The sequence below is a fragment of the Mizuhopecten yessoensis genome, unplaced genomic scaffold, assembly GCF_002113885.1.
Source record: "Mizuhopecten yessoensis strain PY_sf001 unplaced genomic scaffold, ASM211388v2 scaffold10447, whole genome shotgun sequence".
In the NCBI taxonomy this organism is placed as follows: Eukaryota; Metazoa; Mollusca; class Bivalvia; order Pectinida; family Pectinidae; genus Mizuhopecten; species Mizuhopecten yessoensis.
In genome coordinates, this window is record NW_018408551.1 from 1,513,748 (window position 1) to 1,536,142 (window position 22,395).

The 22,395-nt window shown below is 35.1% G+C and overlaps 1 protein-coding gene across 2 annotated transcripts in view; it reads right to left on the reverse strand.

Moving 5' to 3' along the window:
- Nucleotides 1-411: 411 nt before the first annotated feature.
- Nucleotides 412-22,395, reverse strand: part of LOC110460672 — a 39,621-nt gene continuing 17,637 nt past the window's right edge. For both annotated transcript variants that reach the window (XM_021513714.1, XM_021513715.1), the window contains 2 exons: nucleotides 11,966-12,216; nucleotides 412-1,920 (listed from right to left, as the gene is read on the reverse strand). In XM_021513714.1, coding sequence (XP_021369389.1) covers nucleotides 1,870-1,920; nucleotides 11,966-12,216 — 302 coding nt within the window. In that variant the 3' untranslated portion in view covers nucleotides 412-1,869. The remainder of the gene's footprint in view (nucleotides 1,921-11,965; nucleotides 12,217-22,395) is intronic.

Here is a 22,395-nt window from a genome sequence, read left to right on the forward strand (position 1 = left end):
AACTTATTTTAATCCTTACACGCATGGCTGTTATTCCGTTGCTTACATACTAGACAGCTCAAAGACGTTTCTAACCTGACAAATGATTTGTATGAATAGAAATCGTAACGAAATATAAGTTGTATTTGTTTTGTATGTGTATGAAAATCTAAGATTTATATATTCATGGTGAGCAAACAATATATGTGCATGCTATGGAGCGATAGGAAACCCGTTGACATTACATATGTATATCGGTAATCGTGTGTATAACTGTTTCTTTTCAATCTTTGTCTCACCGTAAGGTAACATCCGAAAAGGTTGTTTCTCGCTGACCATATCGTGCAATCTCGTATATATCATCTAATACAACGCTTTAAATACATGCATTGTGTTTATTCAGTTAAATAAATTCATGATAAAAAGAAACACTTTTCCAAGACACAGTTTTTATTCGAAAAATAGAGAAATATATTAATGTCATGTATGTCAAAGTTCTTCGGCAAGAACAAAGAAAAAACAGGAATAATGAAAATATGTCTTAAAATAGCAAAATATTTCTCATTCTCCAGGAATGCTTATAATATATTATTCTAAATATAGTATACTAGTATCTATACTGGTATTGTTATGTATCAAAATATTACCATACTAGTTTACAACAAGCCAATATTACGGATGCTAGTCGATATTGGATGTCAACTGTTTTATTATTTGTTATATTTTCATATATATTCTCCGTTGAAATGCGTATTCGTGTTCCATGATCAGGGTAAACGCGAGTCACCTCCTAGCACATTAGGAAATAATAATACATCGACTTGTGTAAGGATGTCTTGAAATAGCTACTTATTTGTTCGAAATCGTTAATGTTGCTGATGTCTGTAAGGTATACTATTATGAAACGAAATCACACCTACTATACTTGTTTACACGCCAAAAACGTAGTGATAAGGTAGTTTTTAATGAATTTCAGTAAAAATCTTTTGCTTATGCTAATAGCTGGCGAGAGTTTAAAAGCTGCATTGTAAGGACTGTAGCGCGTCACACATGGGATTTGAAAATATATAAAAACACATTTTAAAAAGTACACAACATTTTAGGAATTAATGCAAATGAAATATAATTAACTTTTATCTATACAGTAGAACATAATTTAGATCAGTGTATTTACATCCGAATACAACGGATATCTCCTTATAATGGCTGTGTATTTGGAGTACACATGAGATGTTTCATACATGTCTTGCATATGTTAAATACGCAAACAAAATTCCAGTTAATGGAGATATGGATTGGAAGATTAATAATTATTAAAGATAGTTTTCAATATATTTGTTATCCAAAAGTACCTTTCATGACTTCATTTTTTGAGTAGGTTTTAGAGTTGATGTGTCTAAAGTATAAAATAAAACAAAATTCAGTCTATAGACGTGTAATATTCAATGACATAAATATTTTAGATGGAGGACAAAACAAAACAAAACATGGCCAGCTAATGACCGCATTAGTTGGCATTCATGATATGTTTGGTGATTTATAAATCGATCGTTTCTCTTGATTAAAAGAAAGCATCCCTTTAAATCAACCCAAATAAGAACATTTCCTCACTAACCTATTGTATTGAACACAGTAATGAAATGAAGAATTGTTTCTCCGGCACAAACCTATCATTTCGTTTTTTCTCGAGTTTCGAAATACTTTGATTAGCTTAATTGTGAAAAGGATATCATATTTTGTCCTATGTAAACCTTAACGAATTTTTCTCTCAGTTAAATAAAAAATCAAACAAACGATAGGTCCATTGGAAAACTGCATCTTTTTGAGCTTTTAGTAGAAAATATCTTCGGAGTCATGCGCCAAACACAGGCACTTCCGTCATGCGCCGTCTTATACAAGACCAGCTTCATCACTCAGAGAGCGGAGCTTCTTCCGGTATATCTGTAAAATACAAAAATAATAGTAATAAATGGAACGTGTAACAAACAGACATGAATGGATGTAGACAGTTAGCAGTCACGAGCAATCAGGTTCCCGGAAATAACAATCTCATGAGTAAGTATGATCAAGGCTATATGTAGAACAGGAGTTGGTAGGTCCTACGTAGACAGATAGCGTTATGTTTCTAAGGCAGACAGGTTATATATATGATTTCGTGACTTCTATGTCTCAAGAGCGTTCAGATATTAAATAAATGATGAAATAATCGATTTTAATTTTCTCGGAATCATGTTGGGAATCCTGTGCCACAGGTTTCAATCTCTCTGGACCAACTTTTGTAGAATGTCAGCGAGATGACATATCCCTTTGATTTACGAGGCACCATCGTATATATCTATATTTGCCTACTAATGAACCGATGACTTCTCCGGAATTATTGATGCTTCAGTTTTCCGGACCTAGCTGTTACTTGGTGTAAGGACGGTGCGATGTGCGTGTGGCGTTTCATCATGTGCGTCCTACTCAAATGTACAACAGTAATAACCATTCGACTGAATGATATAGTCGCTTCCTATATAACATCTATCGTTTATATTTCGAGCATTTGATCGATGATGTGATAGTTCAGACGATTTTGTGCCAGCTCGTCCTAGGAATCAATTACCTATCGAGACAAGCCAAAATTGTATATCAAGGATCACAAGATCAGAAAGAAAATCAAAATGTAGGTTAACAATTGAAATTATATGCTTGAGCATGTCAATTTGATATTGAATATAACCAATATGGTACTGTATTTGAATCAAGGTAAATTGCATCACGTGCAGCTATAGCGTTAGGATTGGGTTTGCCCGTGCATTATCGTTCTGATTTTGTTGTTTCTGAAAGAAGTAAGCTTCCCCAGTAGAGTTCATTGCCTATTCATATATATGGTTTCTAATTTTGGCAGTGATTTTTAAAACCTGTGGAACAAATATGACTTGATTTAATTCATCGATCGATGAAGATATACATACTTTCCTTCATACATCTAGTGTGAGTGAGCTGATAGCGACAAAACAAGTGTAGATATGATGAAGTTCGAACCTACACGTAACAAACTCGTATGGGTCAAAGCGCACGTGCACTCTCTCAATTCCGTCTAATTTGTTCGCAATATTTCCACAAGAGTAATGAAAGCTTTCGACATTCATTATTGACATACAACTCACCATTCACAAATACGGAAAGGTCATCCGCCCATATCCTAATATGATGATCAATCGATGCTTATCAACTTTCCCGCGGGGATAGGGATGCTAGAAGACCACTAACGCTTTAAAGGAAATCGATACTAGTAAATAAATACTACAAATAATTTGTAATTTACGTTAAAGATATAGCGGCTACTTTTGTAGTTGTTCAGTCTCATGCCATTCCGATCTTTACATCAATGTACAGAAGCATAGAGAAGCATGTTATCGGTGATGGGACACGTGTCCAAAACTGCTGGGAACTGCAATCAATTAAGATAAACTCAGTTAGTCTTGGCGTTTTAGTTTCGTCTCCTGAGTGTTCGGTCAAGCTTCCAAAAGACAAGAATATATTATTGCTTTTATTGCTTTTCTCGTAAACAGCTGGGACGGTCTACCGCCCAATTTGAACTAATTTGTTTGTACCCCCTAGACACTTGGCGACCAGAACATCTTCCATATTTCTCGAGGTAGTGTAGGGGAGAATAGGTTATACAAGTAAATACCGATTGTACTACTGACGAGATATCAAGAAACACCTAATTGATAGTTTTTTAAATGTCAGACAAACCACTATAAATGTGTTCTTCTGGTCAAGTTTAAAGAAAACGACGATTACTGTTTATATATAATGTTTTACGAAGATTTCTTTTTCACAAAATGCCAGCTATTCATTTATCCGATAAATGTCTTCACAGAAAATTAATTAAGCAGAATCGCAATAACATAATTAACAAACAATATTTGCGAAACTTATATTCACGCATATTAGCAATATTTGATTTTGTCGAATTGCCCTGTTCACAACTAAGGCCATTACGTGGTGCCTCCATGTGTGTAATGTATGCGTGTGTAATCTCGTGTGTATTTTACTTTTTTAGATATTGTGGACCCGATGCTGTCTTTACAGTGCTACCTCACTGAAATGCCATGCTGAAGCCACCCAGTAAAGAATTCCACTCAGTAATATTATACTGACTGGGAATAGCAACTAACATTTCTAAGGGCGTTGGTACATGTACAAATTACTTATTACCGGTCCGGGCACCGAACCCATTGCCTTCCTCACATTGCTACACCTAGACCACAAGTGAACTATTGCCAAGCAAAGTGCTAAGAGTAAAACAATCCTGTTAGGAAGTAGAGGATAATTAACAAGATTCGGTGGGTAACAGCTACGGGTATATTTTCTTTACTCAATCTACGACCTTCAGGCGTGTAAGTAAGGAAGCGTACACATAACATGTACCTAGTCCTTGTTACACATCAAAGGTTGATTTTGTCTATTTAGGATTCCATTAGTGCATTAGAGGTCAAAAGGACTTTATAAAATAATCCAACTTCATGCCAAGAGCTCTTGGAAACATACATGTATATTAGAAACATAATTAGGAAGGAAAATTGCTTCAACCCTGCTAACGTTAAAACATTTTAGCTTTTAACATATGGTTTAATATTAAACCAGTAATTCCTGGTAATCGCGCCAGAATACATTCCATCTACAAGAATGAATTATATCTGGTTAGCATTAAAATTGTATATATGGATTTTTATTGACCCGACCAGTGTTATGTGTAATGGGAATAAACAGGTATGTTGATGGCTACACCTATTGATATACCTAATCAGGCTAACATTGTCGCCTCATGATTAGAAATTATCGATTACAAATGAATACAAATATGTCATGTCTTATTTCCGCAATCTTCCTTTTTGTAGGTTTCCACTTGCAGGCCAATGTTTTCATTTGCCGATCAATTGTTTTTTTCCCAAAACATTACGCACTAAAAGACACACAGCTGGTGATATGACTTCTAAAAAACAGGTGTAGTAAACACCGCAAGAAGACAGTTGACCAACAAGTTGCTAATAGTAAGTCTATCTATTATTACGACTAATATGGTTGTAACAAGTCAACACTATATATCAATTATAACAATTGCTAAGGCTTCCATAACATGTCAACAATGGAAGGACTATAATGATTATGAATTGCCAGGTGTCAGCTAACAGTTAGTGCCTATGAATTACAAGGAACTTTATAAAAAAGACACAGTGAATGCTGCAGTTGTACGACATTGTGAATCCAGAACATTATGGAATTCTACTTTGTAATTTCTTTATCATGGAACTATTAGAACTCGTATCGGCTCGTACCAAACACATTCTCTTAAACCATCAATAAGATAATTGGCTAGGTATATGTGAGAGCGTGTTCACGCTAGGTTTGTTAAAAAGCGACACCTGGGAAATCAGCGGTTTATCAAATAGACAATAAGCACATCGGAAATTGCCCTTATGTCTGTGGAACAATACCTGCCATAAACTTAGCAATCGGTTGAACATGCACATTGCAATATTACTACAGTACATTTTCTGTGATTCATGCTATCCACTGCGCCATTGGACCACATAAAACAAGATAACAAAGGGCCAAATAGTCGCAATAAGAAGAATAGAAAAATGTTAAGATCCCAGAAGCAACAGACAACCGGTATATTTATAATGTTTGTCCTAAATGACGGGACTTATTAGAAAACCCTGATCATCTTTAGTAGCCTCAAACAATCATGTGATTGGATAGAAGTAGACTGGGATTCTTTTTACATTATCAAAAAAACTTTATGTTAGCGCGCGGTCCTAATGTCAGAGAAAACTGGAAAGCCCGAAGAAAACCCACGTGGTCGGGCTGGTGACTTCCGTTTGTGGAATTGAACCACGGTCCCCTTGATGAAAGGTGAGTGCGCTATCCACTGCACCACCCTGCAACCTTCATGATTAGGTTCGATAGTATTCATTTCTTGTCCTTGCAGCAGGTTATACTGAAAGTATTATTGAGCTATGGACAAGATTCTATAGACGCGTCTCTTTATAGATAAAAACAAAAGTGAAAATCGCAATGACTGATAGCCTGTCTAGGATAGAACGGGTCCCGTGTTACTCCGCACTTCCAAACATCAGGAAGTTGATAACAATTGTTATACATAAAAATAAACGCTATTGTTTTGTTTGGTAGAATTATTGATTTTCTAAACAAAATATTAAGTAAAAAAATATACGCAATATTGCGAAGCGTATATTTGATAAGCTAATGTACGTATATGTACGCTATCTAATTTGTGTAACAATATCAGCATGTCTCCGATCGCGTGTGTTTAATATCTTTACTGCACACAAAGGTTGGTATCACGTAACCGCAGAAAGACATATTAATGGCTGCGTCCACTTTAATGCTTGTTCTGTGTTTTTGTCAACCGGGAAAAGAAAAAAATGCAAAATATTATCAGTGCATTTGGAACTATAACTTGCTTTAACACTGCAAATGATAACTTGTATGTAATCAGAGTGTTTGGGAACGCTGAATGGAATTGTTATGCAGTGAGATTGGGAGACCTAAAAATGTATTACTTGCTATATTGATGGGAGAGAAGATATTCCAGGACATCTGAGGGAGATAGAAGGACTGGGTTTGAAACAAATAGAGAAACAACACTCAATGTTTTCGACAAAGATGGAACGACATACCCGTACAACTGGCTACCGCACTGGAGAGGTCGAAGTGACTTGTTTGCAATGACAGTGCCCTTGCATATGATTGTGTGAACTTAATTTATATTACAAGAATATACATCGAATGTATAATCCTAGATTGATTTTTTTTTCAGCATTAACATACACGCAGATGCGTTTGTTTATATAAGGTCTAACGTTAAATATCAGCACCTACAATTTTGTATCTATAACTTATTTAAAAAGGCAGGCATTATAAAATGTATGTGATAAAACCGCTTCCGTTTTAGTATTCTTCTCAAACTCTTAAATAGAATTTCTGTTTGTTTAAGTAAACATGGAGATACAGTGATGGTTATGTGAACTATATTTACGATTTGTACGACCTTTAACCTATTAAGGTATTTATTGGAAAATGTCAAGGTCTGTCCCTGAGATGATATTCTTAAGTTGTATTTGATATTGACGTTATAAAAGAACACCGCATTTGTCTTAGCATCGGCATGGTATCAGTTACATAGTAACGCTTTTAATAATTGGGGTTTTCTATAGCGCACAAAGTCCCTGGTGATCAAAATACAAGCCTAAACTCATCATTTAGGAGCTTGAAAATGAGTATTTGATTGTGTCTCATGGGTGTTATATATTTCATGTAATCAGAGAAAACGTTATTTGACATCAATAAATATGGGATTACTAGTAAACCATTACGTTTAATTGCGTCTAATTCTAACACAAAGAATTCCTACTCGATATTGCCATTAAATTTGCAATCTCAACTAAAATGACTTTTGACTTTTCGATTCGATAAGACAGTTTCAGTGAAACATCAAATTAACGTAGCACCGAACTTTTGTTATAATAAATATAGGATCTTAGTGAGTTTTCATTTCATATGAGATTTTATAAAACGAGTCTTGGGATTTTATTTTTTATTTTTGCATGCCTTGGCGAGCAAAAAATTAAAACTCCGAGACGAGTTTCATAAAAGCTTATACGAAATGAAAACAAATTTAAGATACTTTTTATCACATAACTCAGAAAACGTACATTTTGACAGGTTTTAAAGCCAAAATGCAGCGAGCTTCATCAAATGGTGACAACCATTTTGTTGCGCCATTTACAATTGATGACGTCACGTCATTGTCCATATTATGACGTTACAATCGATTTCTGACTGGCACAGCCAATGTCAAACGCTCCAGTGTATATTTTACTAGTCACATATGTAAACATATTACACGGGCGAATTCACCGGATAACCGTCCGATTATGTGATAAAAACACTATACACTGTTTTGGGATAGAAAAAAAACCCAAGTTAAAACAGAGACAATGAGAGTAGAATGGAACCTGGCTTTACTGACATCAAGAGGGATAGATCAGTATTATATATCTGATTATGGGGCTACACAATATTTGTTTCGTGAATGCTTTTAAAACAGCAGTTGTATATAAAGTCATGTTCCACTAAAACACAAATCAAATATAAATTCAATCAACCCTCTTATTGGCGGCAAACTGGCACTAAAGCAAAACATTTTTCTGAATTAAACGTTGAGACATGATGATTTGTTGATATAGAACGAATTTGATGCATTATCCTAATTGCACAGACAACACGACATAAAAGGTTTATCGAAATTATACAGTGCTCAAAACAATACAGTAGCTGTATTTATAACTGTCGAAATTGAGAGCAATAATGTAAATTCTGTGCGATTTAAATGACGATATAACGTAGGGTTGTTGACAGTGTAATGATCTCCTATCGGTGTCGAACTGTATCGGGAAAATATGCGATCAAACTGTTCGTGCAGAATTATGCAAGTGAAAATGTTCAAAGCATTGCGTGATTTTTCTTTGTTTATCTGGGATTATGTCAATATATCCATCGGTTTACATTTAAAAGTGTATTGACAATAATGCTGCCACGATGATGAGAAGTTCAAGGAAACTCCTAAAGTACATTGACCTTGCGGAATATCCAGGATAAATATGACCAAGTCCATTAATGAGTTAAAGCAACATGTATGATAGAAAATAGAACAAAGTGAATAAGAGACTTCATGCTTTTGTGGAAAACAGCGAACCAGCAGGACTGTTATTGCGTATTTGGAGACAATAAGATTGCAGACTTATATTAACCATACCCAAATTATTGTAGAACTTGACCCAAAATGCTCCCATTAGATACTGCAGCAAGGCAACAGGAGAACTGAGTCGGCCACAAATCTCGCTAATGACACCATTGATCAAAAAGGACATTCAATTAGGCAATTACCTATCAGTGTTGATCAGATCCGTGACCCAAATCACTGTTATGAGATTAATGTCGTGTCAATGTAACAGCTAGTTTATGGGATGAACTGTGTTTTGTTCGCGCTATGCATGATATATGGATGCCCTCTGCAAAATGACCTGAGGCATAATTTCTCATTTAGTGTTTAGAGGCCTAAATTCGTGGATCTTCATATCATATAAATACAATGAATAAAAAACAAAATAAAATTATAAAGAAAAACAGCGTTTACAGCACGAACCCACACACAAACTGGGTTTGTAATAATTGTCAGAAGGGCTAAAGTTTCATTCACCGCATGTGGTACATGTACCTGCCATGACACGGCCAGAACAGCATGACGGTTAGCTAAAGTCTTGAATAAAATGAGCATGTCTTGATTCATGCATATGTTTCAACTTCGTATTTGGAAATATTTACTGATGTCAAGTTCAATGACGCATACAAAATCGTCTTTTTGAGAATATATGCAGAGCAAGTAGTATTGGTCAATGCGAACGTCTAGAAAATTAAGGACTCTTAAGGATCGTACTGTACCTACTGCAGCATGCAAAACATTGGATGTGAGTATGTGGGAGGAAGCGTAAACGATAGATACATTGCTTAAGTCGTTGCTTTCGACCTTTTTGCGATATTTAATAAAACAAAATATAAAACTAAAAAGTCGAGCCAGAAACGTTTAAAGCTTCTTCTCTGACAAAGATTGTGAAAAGGAGAAGTGCATATATACCGGCCTATTATGTAAAACAGAGAAGGGTACTGATTACAGCAAAAGTGTCTTTACTACTTGTATCATACGTTAGCTGCATGTTATGTTTGGAAAATTTGTTTTCGTTGTTTGAATAATGAGGTCGGAGTTAAAACAAATGGTTCTATACTATGGTTGGAAATTAGTAGTATTCCTGGCTGCTACTTCAGAGCATGCTGGTGAAATTCTTATTGATATAAACAGCAGAAATGGTACCATATTTGTTTTTTGTCTCGCGAAAAGTTGTCCCTCCTGTCAAAGTAAAACTAGTCACAATCTTTTATAGATTTATATTGTATCTATCATTTATCAGCTTCCCGATAGCACAACTGTACGGCGTGTTGGTAATGGAGCCAACAAACACGTCAGTGTAATATTAATACAACCACAAATCATGTCGAAACTTCTCGCCAGTTTCTAAAATACTTCATGTCTGTATCACTTGCGTTTTAATTGCCTGCCAGCATGATAGATTAAATCAGTGTTGTATTGATATAAAATGCTGAAATGTGATTTGTGGAATTAGTAATATGACGCATGCGTCTATGAACATTGGACATATCGGTGCCAATACCGGCATCATTAATTGGAGAAAACTAGTGTAAGACCATTATTTTGGAACATCATACATTTATTGTAAGAGCTCGAGAAATAACGAGTTCAGTTGTATTGCATTTCAAGTTATGATGATAATGATTTTGAAACAAGTCTGGGTTCGACCACAGGAGCAAATACTTTGATACTTTTGTATGGCCGAATTTGACAGTATAACAAGTTATATTGCACGTCATATTGACGGGACAGAATAATGAACTATATTGATGGTTGTGCATTGGTGGATCCCACAGCGTATTTTACTATACTGATGATTTTACTCGCCCTGATCCTACAGTATAAAACGATAATCCATGGACAGATTTCACAATGAAATTGCATATATTGATTATTAGACATAAACATGACACGATCCTAAATGTTTAATTAACTATATTGATGGTTATACATATAAATCAACGATTTTCTGATATTCAGTGCTATTCAATAGCACCTTACAGACATGTGCAAAATGCAAGGCAAGCGTCATCTTATGCATGTGCGATATTTCTGTTAGAAATGATATAATACAAGAGTGATATTGATTAACATTAGTACATTGAAAAGATTCTAAGAGCTTGTGCTTTAAATATTATGAATTCCGTGATAGATGTTGACGGACAACTAACAACTCATTGGTGAGTCTCGTGGTTTCGTTGTCATTACCCGAGTTCTCAATATAAGGACTTGGCATTAGTTTGACTTGACCTATATCTACATGGCAGATGTCACCGATAAAGAAGAAAACGCCTACCCTCCGGAACACATGGTCTTACTGTCCTTGCATTTCTTCACGGTTCTCCATGTAGATATTTCTTTTATTCAAATTTTGCCCTAGTTTTAACAAGTTTGAATTCCAAGTATGGTTTGTTAGGTATTGTTTTTAATTATCGAAATGTATCAAAATATAAATGTTCAATGACACCATCTTCAACGTTGATACTAATAAATTTAGAACGCAAATGAAAGTTTCCTTGAAAATTGGTTGTTACCAAGACAAACTAAACCATGATACATGTATTCTATGCACAACAATTATGTATGGCTTTGCAATTATGGTTAAAATATCTCAAAACGAGTCACACATGAAGTTAAGATGTGCACATAGTTCTATATTCTGGACTGATCTATATTACTCCAAAAACATGTCCATTATGTTTAAACTATATCACGAATTCAATAGAAGATTCATTTCAGCTATTTGAGAATCTTAACTCAGTGTTTATGTTTTTGTTAAACTGGAATTTTGAGCAGCCTACGGTTACGAACGTTGAAATAAAGGATGCATATGTAAACAAAGAACATAAAGTGCCCGAGGCATTTGAAAAATAATAGTAGAAAGAGTCTTGTCATACTACCTAGGAACCAGAAGCAATGTCGACGAGACAAAAATACAGCGTCTGAGCTACTTGATTGTTTTCATTTGTGCATGCTGTATCTATAACCAAAGTTTAAATGTGCTATCATCATATGTGAGTGTTTGGTTTATCCTTCATAGCATTGTACAACAATGGTTACTCACCAGTTCTGAAACTAACCTAATATAGGCAGCACACCACATGTATCGCTGGTTTAGGGTTCCACATTAGAAAATGTTGCCAATGATGTTGGTCATTTGCACATAGCATGACATTTAGTTAGTTAATTAAGATTACTTACCAACTCGTCCACCAAATCGGAGAGTTTTTGAAGCTGTTCTGTGGAGAGATCTGGGTTGTCCAGTACCATTGGCATATCCATGGCATCCTCGGTATCCTGTACGATGGGAGGGTAAAAACTGTCCATGTCGCTATAACGGTCCGAACCTGAGACTGGGTCCTCACTCCTTAAAAGTAACTTTTTTAAGAAAAGTCCACTGTTTTCTCCACTGTTGGGTAATGCTGATGGGGGACCTGACCGTTTACCGTTACCTGTCAACATAAATATATTTCTCTTGTAAAAGACAATGCTAGTGTAAAAAAGAAGGTGTCGATCTCGTGTATGCAACTATACTTTGAACATTCGTAAAATCAAGGAAGATGTACATTTTTGAATCCGTATCAATGAAAAATTACCATATTAATAAAAAAACCTAAACAAATAACAATTAATCACTGCTTGTATACAAATCTTATTTTGATATCGATCAACGTATGACAAACGCAGAAGAAGCTACATTTAACCAATTATCAAATTGTAGTAATGTGGTGTTCTCGACGAATTTTCCACAAAAAAATTGCGTTATTTGATTATGTTTCCCTGTTTCAATTCCAAACTACTTCCTACTGAACTCTGTAAAACCAATGTTGTGTTAAGACACAGAGACCAGTTTCGAATTGAGTTTAGAATATTAATGCATATAAATTTGAAATAGAATATTAAAATCGGGCTGATTACAGGAAGTTGTGACAATATATCGTGAATATTGCTTAATTGGCAGGAAACGAGTGACTATCATTGTGCTATAGGGATTCATTAACAAGAACATCAAAACAATTAAATTAACTGTTACGCTACTTATGACAGCCATGAAACACTATATTATTATGTTAACATGTTATCAGAATGATGGAGTGCTAAATTATAAAGATTTATAATATGTTGACGGTTGTGTCAAATGTTAACATGATGTGTTCTAACGCCACAAGCATGTAGATTGTACACCGAATTATCTTCTGTATCTCTTGTGACTTACTATCCTATTTGAACGATGTTTAAAGTTATAAAAGAAATAAATGTATTCATTCTTTGAAGAGTGAGCCACTCTTTAAAAAAAATAGACATTATGTTGCTAGCTATTCGGAGTAAAAGAAATATTGACAAGGCTATTTCGGAGTGCTTGCAAACATCATGAGATCATGAGGCATCCAGCGTTACATTTTATAGAATGAACAAAAGAGCCAGCATATGATATGTTGTGTTCAAAAGAGCACTAAACAATGCTAACCAGATCCTGACTAATTGCATGTGCTTGCTTTTATTCTAGTTCTCTAAAACCTCCCAGCATTTAAACTTGTACTTTGTAACCATTTCGTCGTAAAGATCCAAAGGAAGGAAGGAATCGGATTGTCATAATGGACTTAATCTTGATATAAGTTCTATAAAATCTTAAATACTTATCCGGTTCTCATTAAAATATACGTCTCTGTGTCAACGTATTGGTTTGTAAGTGTTATCTAAAACTAGGAGCATTTCTAAATTGGTTCTTTTACATTGAAATTATACTAAAGACATTTTATATTTTACTCATACAAATATAACATTTATATTTATTTGCATAGAGCCTGTCCGTCTAATATTCTCATAAAAGTCATGTATAAGTGTTTTAATATGTCATTAACATGTTATTATCATGCTGAAGTTCATCGTATTACTAAAAGAGTTATACAAAATAAGTCTGATGTTTTCTTATCTTTTCATCTTTCTTCTTAACTTAATGGCCCCGAACATCACCGATTAGTCATATACGGTCAAAATGGCTGTTTCATGCAGGGTTATTAATTTCATGCCTACCGTATCTATTACCAAAGTGTTAAAGGTGCAATTACCAGTTTGTGTTTATGTGTTACCCTTATCTTAATGAAGCATAACATTTCTGAAATTCCTTCTTTAATGAAATTGACCTTTAAGAATCCGATATCATATTTTATTGCCAATGCTTCCAGCAGTCTTTTTAGAAGATAAGGATGACATTTATGTATTGTAATAGCATTTAACTAAGACTTGAAGACCGTTAATGTGACACTGGGGAATAGGGCTAATCTTTTCCAATGCTAGAGACCTCAAATGTATGCGTTATCACGCCCTTAAGACGAGGAGGACATTGCCTTAACATGGGATTATATCCGATCTGCTACAAAAAGCCTTTTGTATAGTATGGAATACCATATAAAGAGAAGCCCCGTGTTGAACAGATTGTTCCTTTCTCAATGATTATTAAGGGATCCAATGCTTTTCTGTACCAGCACCTTATATGTGTACTCTATCATTAGCATGGCACTATAGTTAATAAATGGCCTAGACAGAGAGACCTATAGTTTCCGGGTGAGATAGAACCCTAGCATCGCTAGTTCTAGGATGACAAATTTCAAAGGTGCTATCTCATGTATGACATGTGCGTGTGTTCTATCAATGGGAAATACTAAAAGTAAATACGTCCAGAATTTCTTCTTTTTGAGATGTAAGGGTTTATTCCTCAAAAGTTTTGTTCTTGTGAAGTGTGAAGTTAAACTTTAAGTGGAACGTTTTCTTTTTTGAGTTGCAAGGATAAATACCTCAACAGATTTTGTCCCTGATGAGCTGTAGGGGAACATTTGTATATACCTCACATGTTTCGAAACAAGTAAAACTAGAATTGACAAACTGTTGTAATCAATACACATTGTAGTATCGGAAAATCATGTATCGGAGCGGATATATTTGTTGACAGTACAGATGTAAATACAGCTATATACTATAAAGTTATTGGATGGAACCATAGGTCAGTTTGTATTAATTCAGATTTTGCTTTTTTCCCTTTGTTTTAAAGTTAGTAAGAAAAAAACAATACAAGTCCGTAATCCAGTTGATACAATTATTTTACTTTCCCTTATTTAGAAATGTTGTTGAATAGTGTAGCGTCCTGAACTCAAAGAAGGTTTACAATAATAAACAACCTTGCAGTAGTCTATTTGTAGTGTGATTACTCAGACTTGCCGATCCCAGACAGTATCGGTAAATGTGCGGGAACTAACACGTCACCAAAGAGATGGATATGCCTATCACGTACGTAACACCGTGTTTAACGCCTAGTTAGATATTTACATATATACTGACACAGACTCTCGAGAAGAAAATAAAGATGTTCTTTTGTGTTAAAATGAAACGCTAAAAAGTATATAAAAACTAAACAATCACAATTGGGGTTTTAGATTATACACGTGGCTCAATGTTAAATTATCTTCCCAGCATGCATCACATTGATGAGATTTGATTGAAAACTTGTAAGGTAGACAACATTGCGCTCCTACTGTGCCATTTGTCGTGAGATCAATCAACAAGATATCAATAAAAAACGGTATACAATTTTTGTTTCGGGACACGCAGAGCAGAACTCAGAGCTGGAGGTATCGGAGGTCTCTTTGACTAATTCTCCATTCAAATGAGAGAATAAATAGCAACCTGAGATAAAAAAAAAAACACAACACCATGGTACCCGATGATACCCGTCGATAAACATCTAAATTGCCGGTAAAGGAACAATGTTTTTTATTTGATTATATAAGTGCACAGTTACATGTATTGACATGTATAATTAAATGTAAGATTTTTTGTTCAATTTAGCGAACCTCTGGCGAGCTTAAAAGAAAGAATTTCGTGACGAGTTTTATAAATGTCATATGAAATAAAAATGACTATAAGATCCTTTTTATCACATACTCAAGATTTGGGGCATTTATTCGTGTAAAACGACAATTTTCATGCAATATTGAAATGTAAAAAAGCGCCATTTTGACTCCAGTGCGTAAGTCTGTGACGTCATGTACTTGCCCTAGGCGTGACGTCATGATTATACAGGGCTGATAGGTCATATTACATGGGTTAATACGCAAAAGCCTATTAACTGGATAGCACAGTACATTATGTGATAAAAGTAAATACCGATTCATTGAATTGATATGCATTGACTTGACGTTCAATGCCATCCAAATAGGTATTGCCACCTTTAAAGATAATATTCTTTATCTTTTCACGAGAGTTTTTAAACTTCATTTCAATTTCTCCTTCGATTTGTCGGCTCCACATTTCATTTTCATGATAATCAAATTATGCGCGTTTTAATTTGCTCATGCTCCTCGTTGACATACCAAGCTTTGGTTGTTTTATATGTTTAACGCGTTGTATACGAGTTTACGATCAGTGAATAATCACCTGATGAATCGGTAGTCCACGCTTAACGCCTCCTGAGGTTTTCTGTCGATCTAAACACGGTTCTTCTTACATTCGTCGTGATAATTGCTTAAGACTCTTAAGCTAGATATGTCGAAGAGATTTATACATGAGTAAAAAATACTTCGAACTTGGTTCTGTGTCCATAATATCTTGTGCGTCAAGCGTGAATCGCCCGTGGGAAGGGATAAATCTTTCTGAGCGTATTCACTGTTGTGAGGAACCATTCGAACGCGCCGCTTTGTCTGCAATGTCTTATAAATCTACAGTCAAATTTAAAACAAAAATACATAAGGGAGGCATAAAGGACCATTCATTTGTTCATCGTAGAGATTCCATTTGGGAAATGTTTTTTGGAGATTATATTTCATTGGATAGATGTTTGCGGTTCAACAACTTAAAATAACAAAGAGTCATTTTAAATAACAATTTGTATGTGTAAAGAGTAGACCCGTTCGTTGAGACGAGGGAAAACGAAAGACATGACAGAAACAGCGAGTATTATAAAATGAAATTAAAACCGATCACAACATTTTCACTAAACGAATGCCGAGGGCTCCGTTACCAAGGAAACATAGCAGATGAATATTACTGCTGAAATTGCTGGTTACTTTTATGTTAAAAACAAATCTAAATGAACAAAAGAGGATGTAATTGAAAACGAATCATGAATACAAAACACGTATCTATGAAGGTTTTGAGATCTTGTATTTGATCGGATTGACCTCACAGAGTGATCACGAAGCTGAATAATGAACAAAAGAAGCAGCTTTCTGCAGATTCCTAAATAGCACAGTGTATGTCCATACACGTTTACATGTCATGGAAATTGCACTTTTGTTCAAGAACAGCATAGTCTTGCCTAAAAACGTAAGCATTAAACTGCAGCGTGTATTTTTATTTCCTGATGCATTACGAAAAACATGTTGTTCCCTCTCCTGGGTCCAGTACCTGCGCACAGGTAGTTCACACGGCGCGTATAGGTACGTGATATAGTCGTTGTGTTTAAGGATATATGCGGATGTGATCGGTAATTGGTCTATAAATATTTAAGGAGAGACTTGGTAAATAAATAGGTCCATAGTACAAAATCGATTGTGTACAAATATTCAACGTTTTGTCCCTAACGAATTAATATGAAACACTTTTTGATTTGTAACGGGTCGTAGATTCAACTTTTGCAATTTTTCAAACCTTTGACTGCAAGCTAATGCAAATTTGTGGATATATTTCCATTATCCTCAGTGTGTGTATATGGGTGAGTTTGGACTCAATACATTTTCCGCGTAAAACTATGACATACATTGTACCTATCCACAAACAGTATACTTGAAATGAAACCAAGTCCGTCGACATAGCTGTGACACGTTCAATACCAACGTAGCATGCCATAATCATCCATACAAGCGTCTGATTGACACTAAATATTTGTTTTAGGTTAAATATAATCACTTCCTTTTTCCTAACTTCCGGTATCTCGCCATGATCATATTATTCACTGAATAATATGTCCGTATTTTTTTTATCTGACTCTAACAACTACCCAGCATGTAAGCCATGTCCATCTTGTTTAGTAATAATTGATCGGTGGTATCAAAGAAAGCTACAAGGAATCAAATTACCGCTACACAGGCAAAAATTAGAAACAAAATAATGTGTCAATGGCGCAATGTTTAACTCACGAATATCTCTACACTATAGAGTGTGCAAATAATTACCGCTAATTGTATTGTGTTTACTTCGTCCACCAATTAGCAGTAGGGTCATCACAAATACGGGTGTCTAGTAAGACGTCAGCTACTTAAAATCAATTGTAATAATAACGTGAAAAAAGGATAAGAATCGAACTCGCAACCATTAATATATCTTTTATCTAGGCTACTGCGCTTCTAGATATGTTAAACAAGTAGCTAGGCCACTTTCATGTATGGGAACTGATAATATTTCCCCTTTTGTTTATGTGTAACCTGGTACTATGTTCGGAACGTTGTGTGTGTTCTGTTGATGTTGATTTCACTAATCGATGTTATTGAATTGATTTTGGATCATGGAGTTTCTTTTAGATTGAATTTTACTACATTTCAAAAAACAAATTATACAAAACCCCCATGATGTATAGCTTTAACTAACCATGATCCTAATACTTGATTATTTAATTTAAAGCATTACTAGGATCAATTGTTCCAAAGGAAACATTTTTCGGTACTAGCACTTGCTATTTGTCATTGTTATTAAAATATCAATTAAATCACATATGTATTAACCGAACTATTTTCTGACTTCACTCGTTGTCGTTAATCCTCACCGCTGATACGTTGTACGTTACAATTGCTTTTAATTTCATATCATTGTTAAGACGTTATGGGAGGAATTCTTTGAAATGCTTGTTTGCAAATGTCTGCTTGTCCATGGTGACAAAGATTGTAGCATCACTATCCATCAATGGGGAAGTTCCATTACGACTATTTGGTAGTTAAGTAATAAAATAGCAAAGTCCTTGATTATATGTGTCTTCGTTACTACAAAACACTACCGTAGAAACAAACTGTTAGGCCCGCAAACCCGGTCACGATTCGAGTAAAGGTCATCCGGAATATACTTTAGTCCCTTTTTTATCGCTTCCTGAACTATTTCTGTTAATTACCTTATTAATGCTATAATTAAGGTATTGTAGATACGCATAATTGATACACCTAGTGTGGGGTTAGGCAAGGCGACTGTCACACCGAAAGGAGATATAACCTATGCCCATGTTATTGCAATGTACCTAGCAACAATGAAATGTCCTATGTTTTAATCGGGCGGACATGTATATATAGACGCGGTGATATAAGAATAATAATCAGTGCTTACCATGGTAGGCGTAATTTAAGTAAATAAATTACATGTAATATTGATAATTTTTGGTTTATCGAGGAAGGGTTATTTTCAGAAGAAATCAAATTGAAGCTACTCACTCCTTTTTTAATAAAATTAAAATTAACAAATCACCTTTTGGCTAGGCAGTTATTTTTATATAAACAATGGTTACTTAGGGGTTTTAACATTTATTTCAGAAACGATTTCGAGGCAACCTTTTGAAGTCAAATAATTTCTGTAATCATTTTCAAAGTTAACCTGATCCAGTTGTTTTAGGTATGTGTTTTAAATCGCTCTGATATCTAAAACATTATTTGTTCTTCCCCTTATTTTCAATCAATTATATTATTTCTGTTCAGTTTTATATTATGACATATATTAGTTTTAGTATGTTTGAATTGTTTTGATATAACAAGTTTAACTTGAAACCTAGTGACCTACCAAACATATCGGTCTATACAAACCATTCCAGAAACAAAAAAATCGTGTTGATTCATTAAAAAACCAAGAGAACACCGAAATGTCAGCAAAACCATAATAAAAACTCAAATTCGATAGAAGTAAGGGGAAAATGATAAAAGGGAAAATGTGCATGAAGATTATCGGAAAAGGCAAGGAGGAAGAGTAAGTGTTCCGTAAAGGTAAGAGTCTGCTTCAAGAACGCCATCATATTAATTCAGATCACGTCCAAGTAATGTCACGTCCTCACGTAGATAAAATGAGTAGTGATAGTAATACCACTAGGCACAACTATGAACGTTATTAAAAAAACATCGACTGACATATCAAATATGAAATGGCACACTTTCCTATGTGATCATTATGGCGAATTCAAGCCTGTCTTCATTAAACATAACAATGTTGTACGTTTGTTCGACATCTATCACGGAAGTCTTGAATATCGAATCAACTTTGACATGTACAAACCGTAGTTTTTGGAAGCAGTTATATCACTATCAAGAAAGGGAAGGTTCAGTTTAGGAAAGTTGAAACCGTCCCGCTAACTTTACAGCTTCATACATCATATGTAGCAAAATGTCCCTGTTGTTTACGTTGTAAGTGCAGATCGCGAAAAGCTGCTTAGGTAGAACAGTCTAAAGTGTCCTTGATTTCAAGCTCAGGAGGGTATATCTGAATGTGAATTAAAAGGGTTTGTAAAGGTGTTTGTTATTAGTCCTGATAAGCTCACCAATAAATGCAGCCTTATGTGAACACAAAACACAAGTTGGCCTGAAAAGGGACACAGTGTGTTCCAATAAAAATGTCTACTGTCTGTTGGAAAACCGTCTACCGAACTCAATACAGACATTGTCAACCAGAAACTCAATCATTCTCATAATTCTGTCATCTAGGTATTTCATTTTCGTCTTTGTTGTGATTTTTACAAAATATGCTCCAAAATATCTTTTTATATATATTAGGTAAGACGCTCTCATAATAAGGCCTCGGAGGCGTTTCTTCCGCTTGATGTGAGGTATGTTAGTGTAAAGTGTCGAAAAGGCAACAGGTTTGATAAAAGAAACATATTTCAGAAGAAGATGTCTTAAATTGAACAAAAGATCTTTTGAATGCTTTAAAATCCACATTCCCTTTATTCCATTTCCCGAGTATACAGTGTCAAAATACGACTGTAATCCTGATTTAATGGTAATAAAAATGGTAGATAGGAGTTTAGACAATGGCTTGCTTGAACAACTTAAAAGCCAGCTTATACAATATTGTTATAAGGATTCTAGTTAAGCTCTGGAATCTAACAAATACAATATAAAGTGAGTAACAGATGAACAGATAGTAACGTCACGTATGTGATTCTGTATATGATACACGCTGCATCTGCGTGTAACACTACCGACTATTTCATGAAGATAAAATGTTTTATGTACATGGACTAGACATAAACTAAGGTAATGTATCAATTAAAACATCCAGCGTTTGCAACTAAACTCGAGCATGTGATTGACGCCGCTTTTTTGATTAGTTTGGCTTGTTCTGACACATGCGTATAACTAACCTATATGCACTTTCCCGAAAGAAAATGATACGGGGAATGGTCATGATTTATTGTCGTCTAACAAGGCTTGGCCTGGAGATGGATGTCAAAGGTATAGCTATAAATCAAAGGTGTGACGCGCAATTAGGAACGCAGTAAATAAAACCCCTTTGGGAGAGAGACTGATAAAAAATTATAGATCTTAAGTGAGATCTTTTGTTCTCAGCATGCACAAGCCATCAATGAGTTCATGAAAGTTTTGTGTGCCAGGGTTCATTTAATTGCTCAATGACTTCATAGAAACTTGTATAAGGAAAACACTTTTCTAAAACCTCTGTTACACAGTCAAACTCTAGAATTGTCCGGTGGTCTCTGGATAGGCCTGGGATAGGACCAGTATCTAGATCTTTGTTGCATGTATTGATTGAAGACATTTTCTCTCGCGAATGTAAGCTTGCCACGCGATTAACTCGTTCACCCATTTCACGATTACAAAGACACGTTGTGACCCTCTCACAGATTGTATCGCTTTTCAGAAAATAAAGATATTTCTTTTCAGTGATGTTATCCTTTCTTATTCTTCCACTTGAACATCCACTACAGCGTCTACATAGGTTTCTGACTAAAGAGCACCTGTAATGTAATATGGGGTAAGGAGATGACCGGATTGTAAACTAACTAGAAAGACGGCGATGTATACTTCCTTTAAACACACAACGATTGATATAACAATGGCTCTGTCGGCGTAAATGGAGTTGATGAATGTTCCAAAAATTGGGATTGCATCTGAAATAAAATAGTCGGAGTGCTTCTGATCGTATACAGCTTGTGGGTCTAGTGTACATTGGATACCATATTATCGATAGATGTGTCCAGATCAAACGTTCGATTGTTGTCCAAACTTTCAAAATATCGATTATATCTACCGATGTATTAATTTATTGATAACGAGAGTGATTTAAGTCAGCCAAGTTTTGATGTGTCTGATCCCACGCCTGATAAGACCTGCAAGTGGTCATGAACTCACAATTCCTCATCAGGCGGAAGTGGTTAGGCGGAAAGAGAACTGGTTATTAAGACAGAACACCGGTGGACGATATCTTCCCTCCGACGTATTTAATAACGTAAGGTAATTTCTAGTATAATGATGATAATATCAAGTCTAACAAAGCAAGATACACACTTACAGATGTAGGTAAAATAGTCGTATAGAAAGTCAATGGTATAGCTAATGATTGCCCTTCATTCTGACGGTGTATTCGGTAGTAATACGTCTTTGGCAAGCAACATATTCTATGGTGCGCGATCCATACAGAATATGTTCGTTACCAAC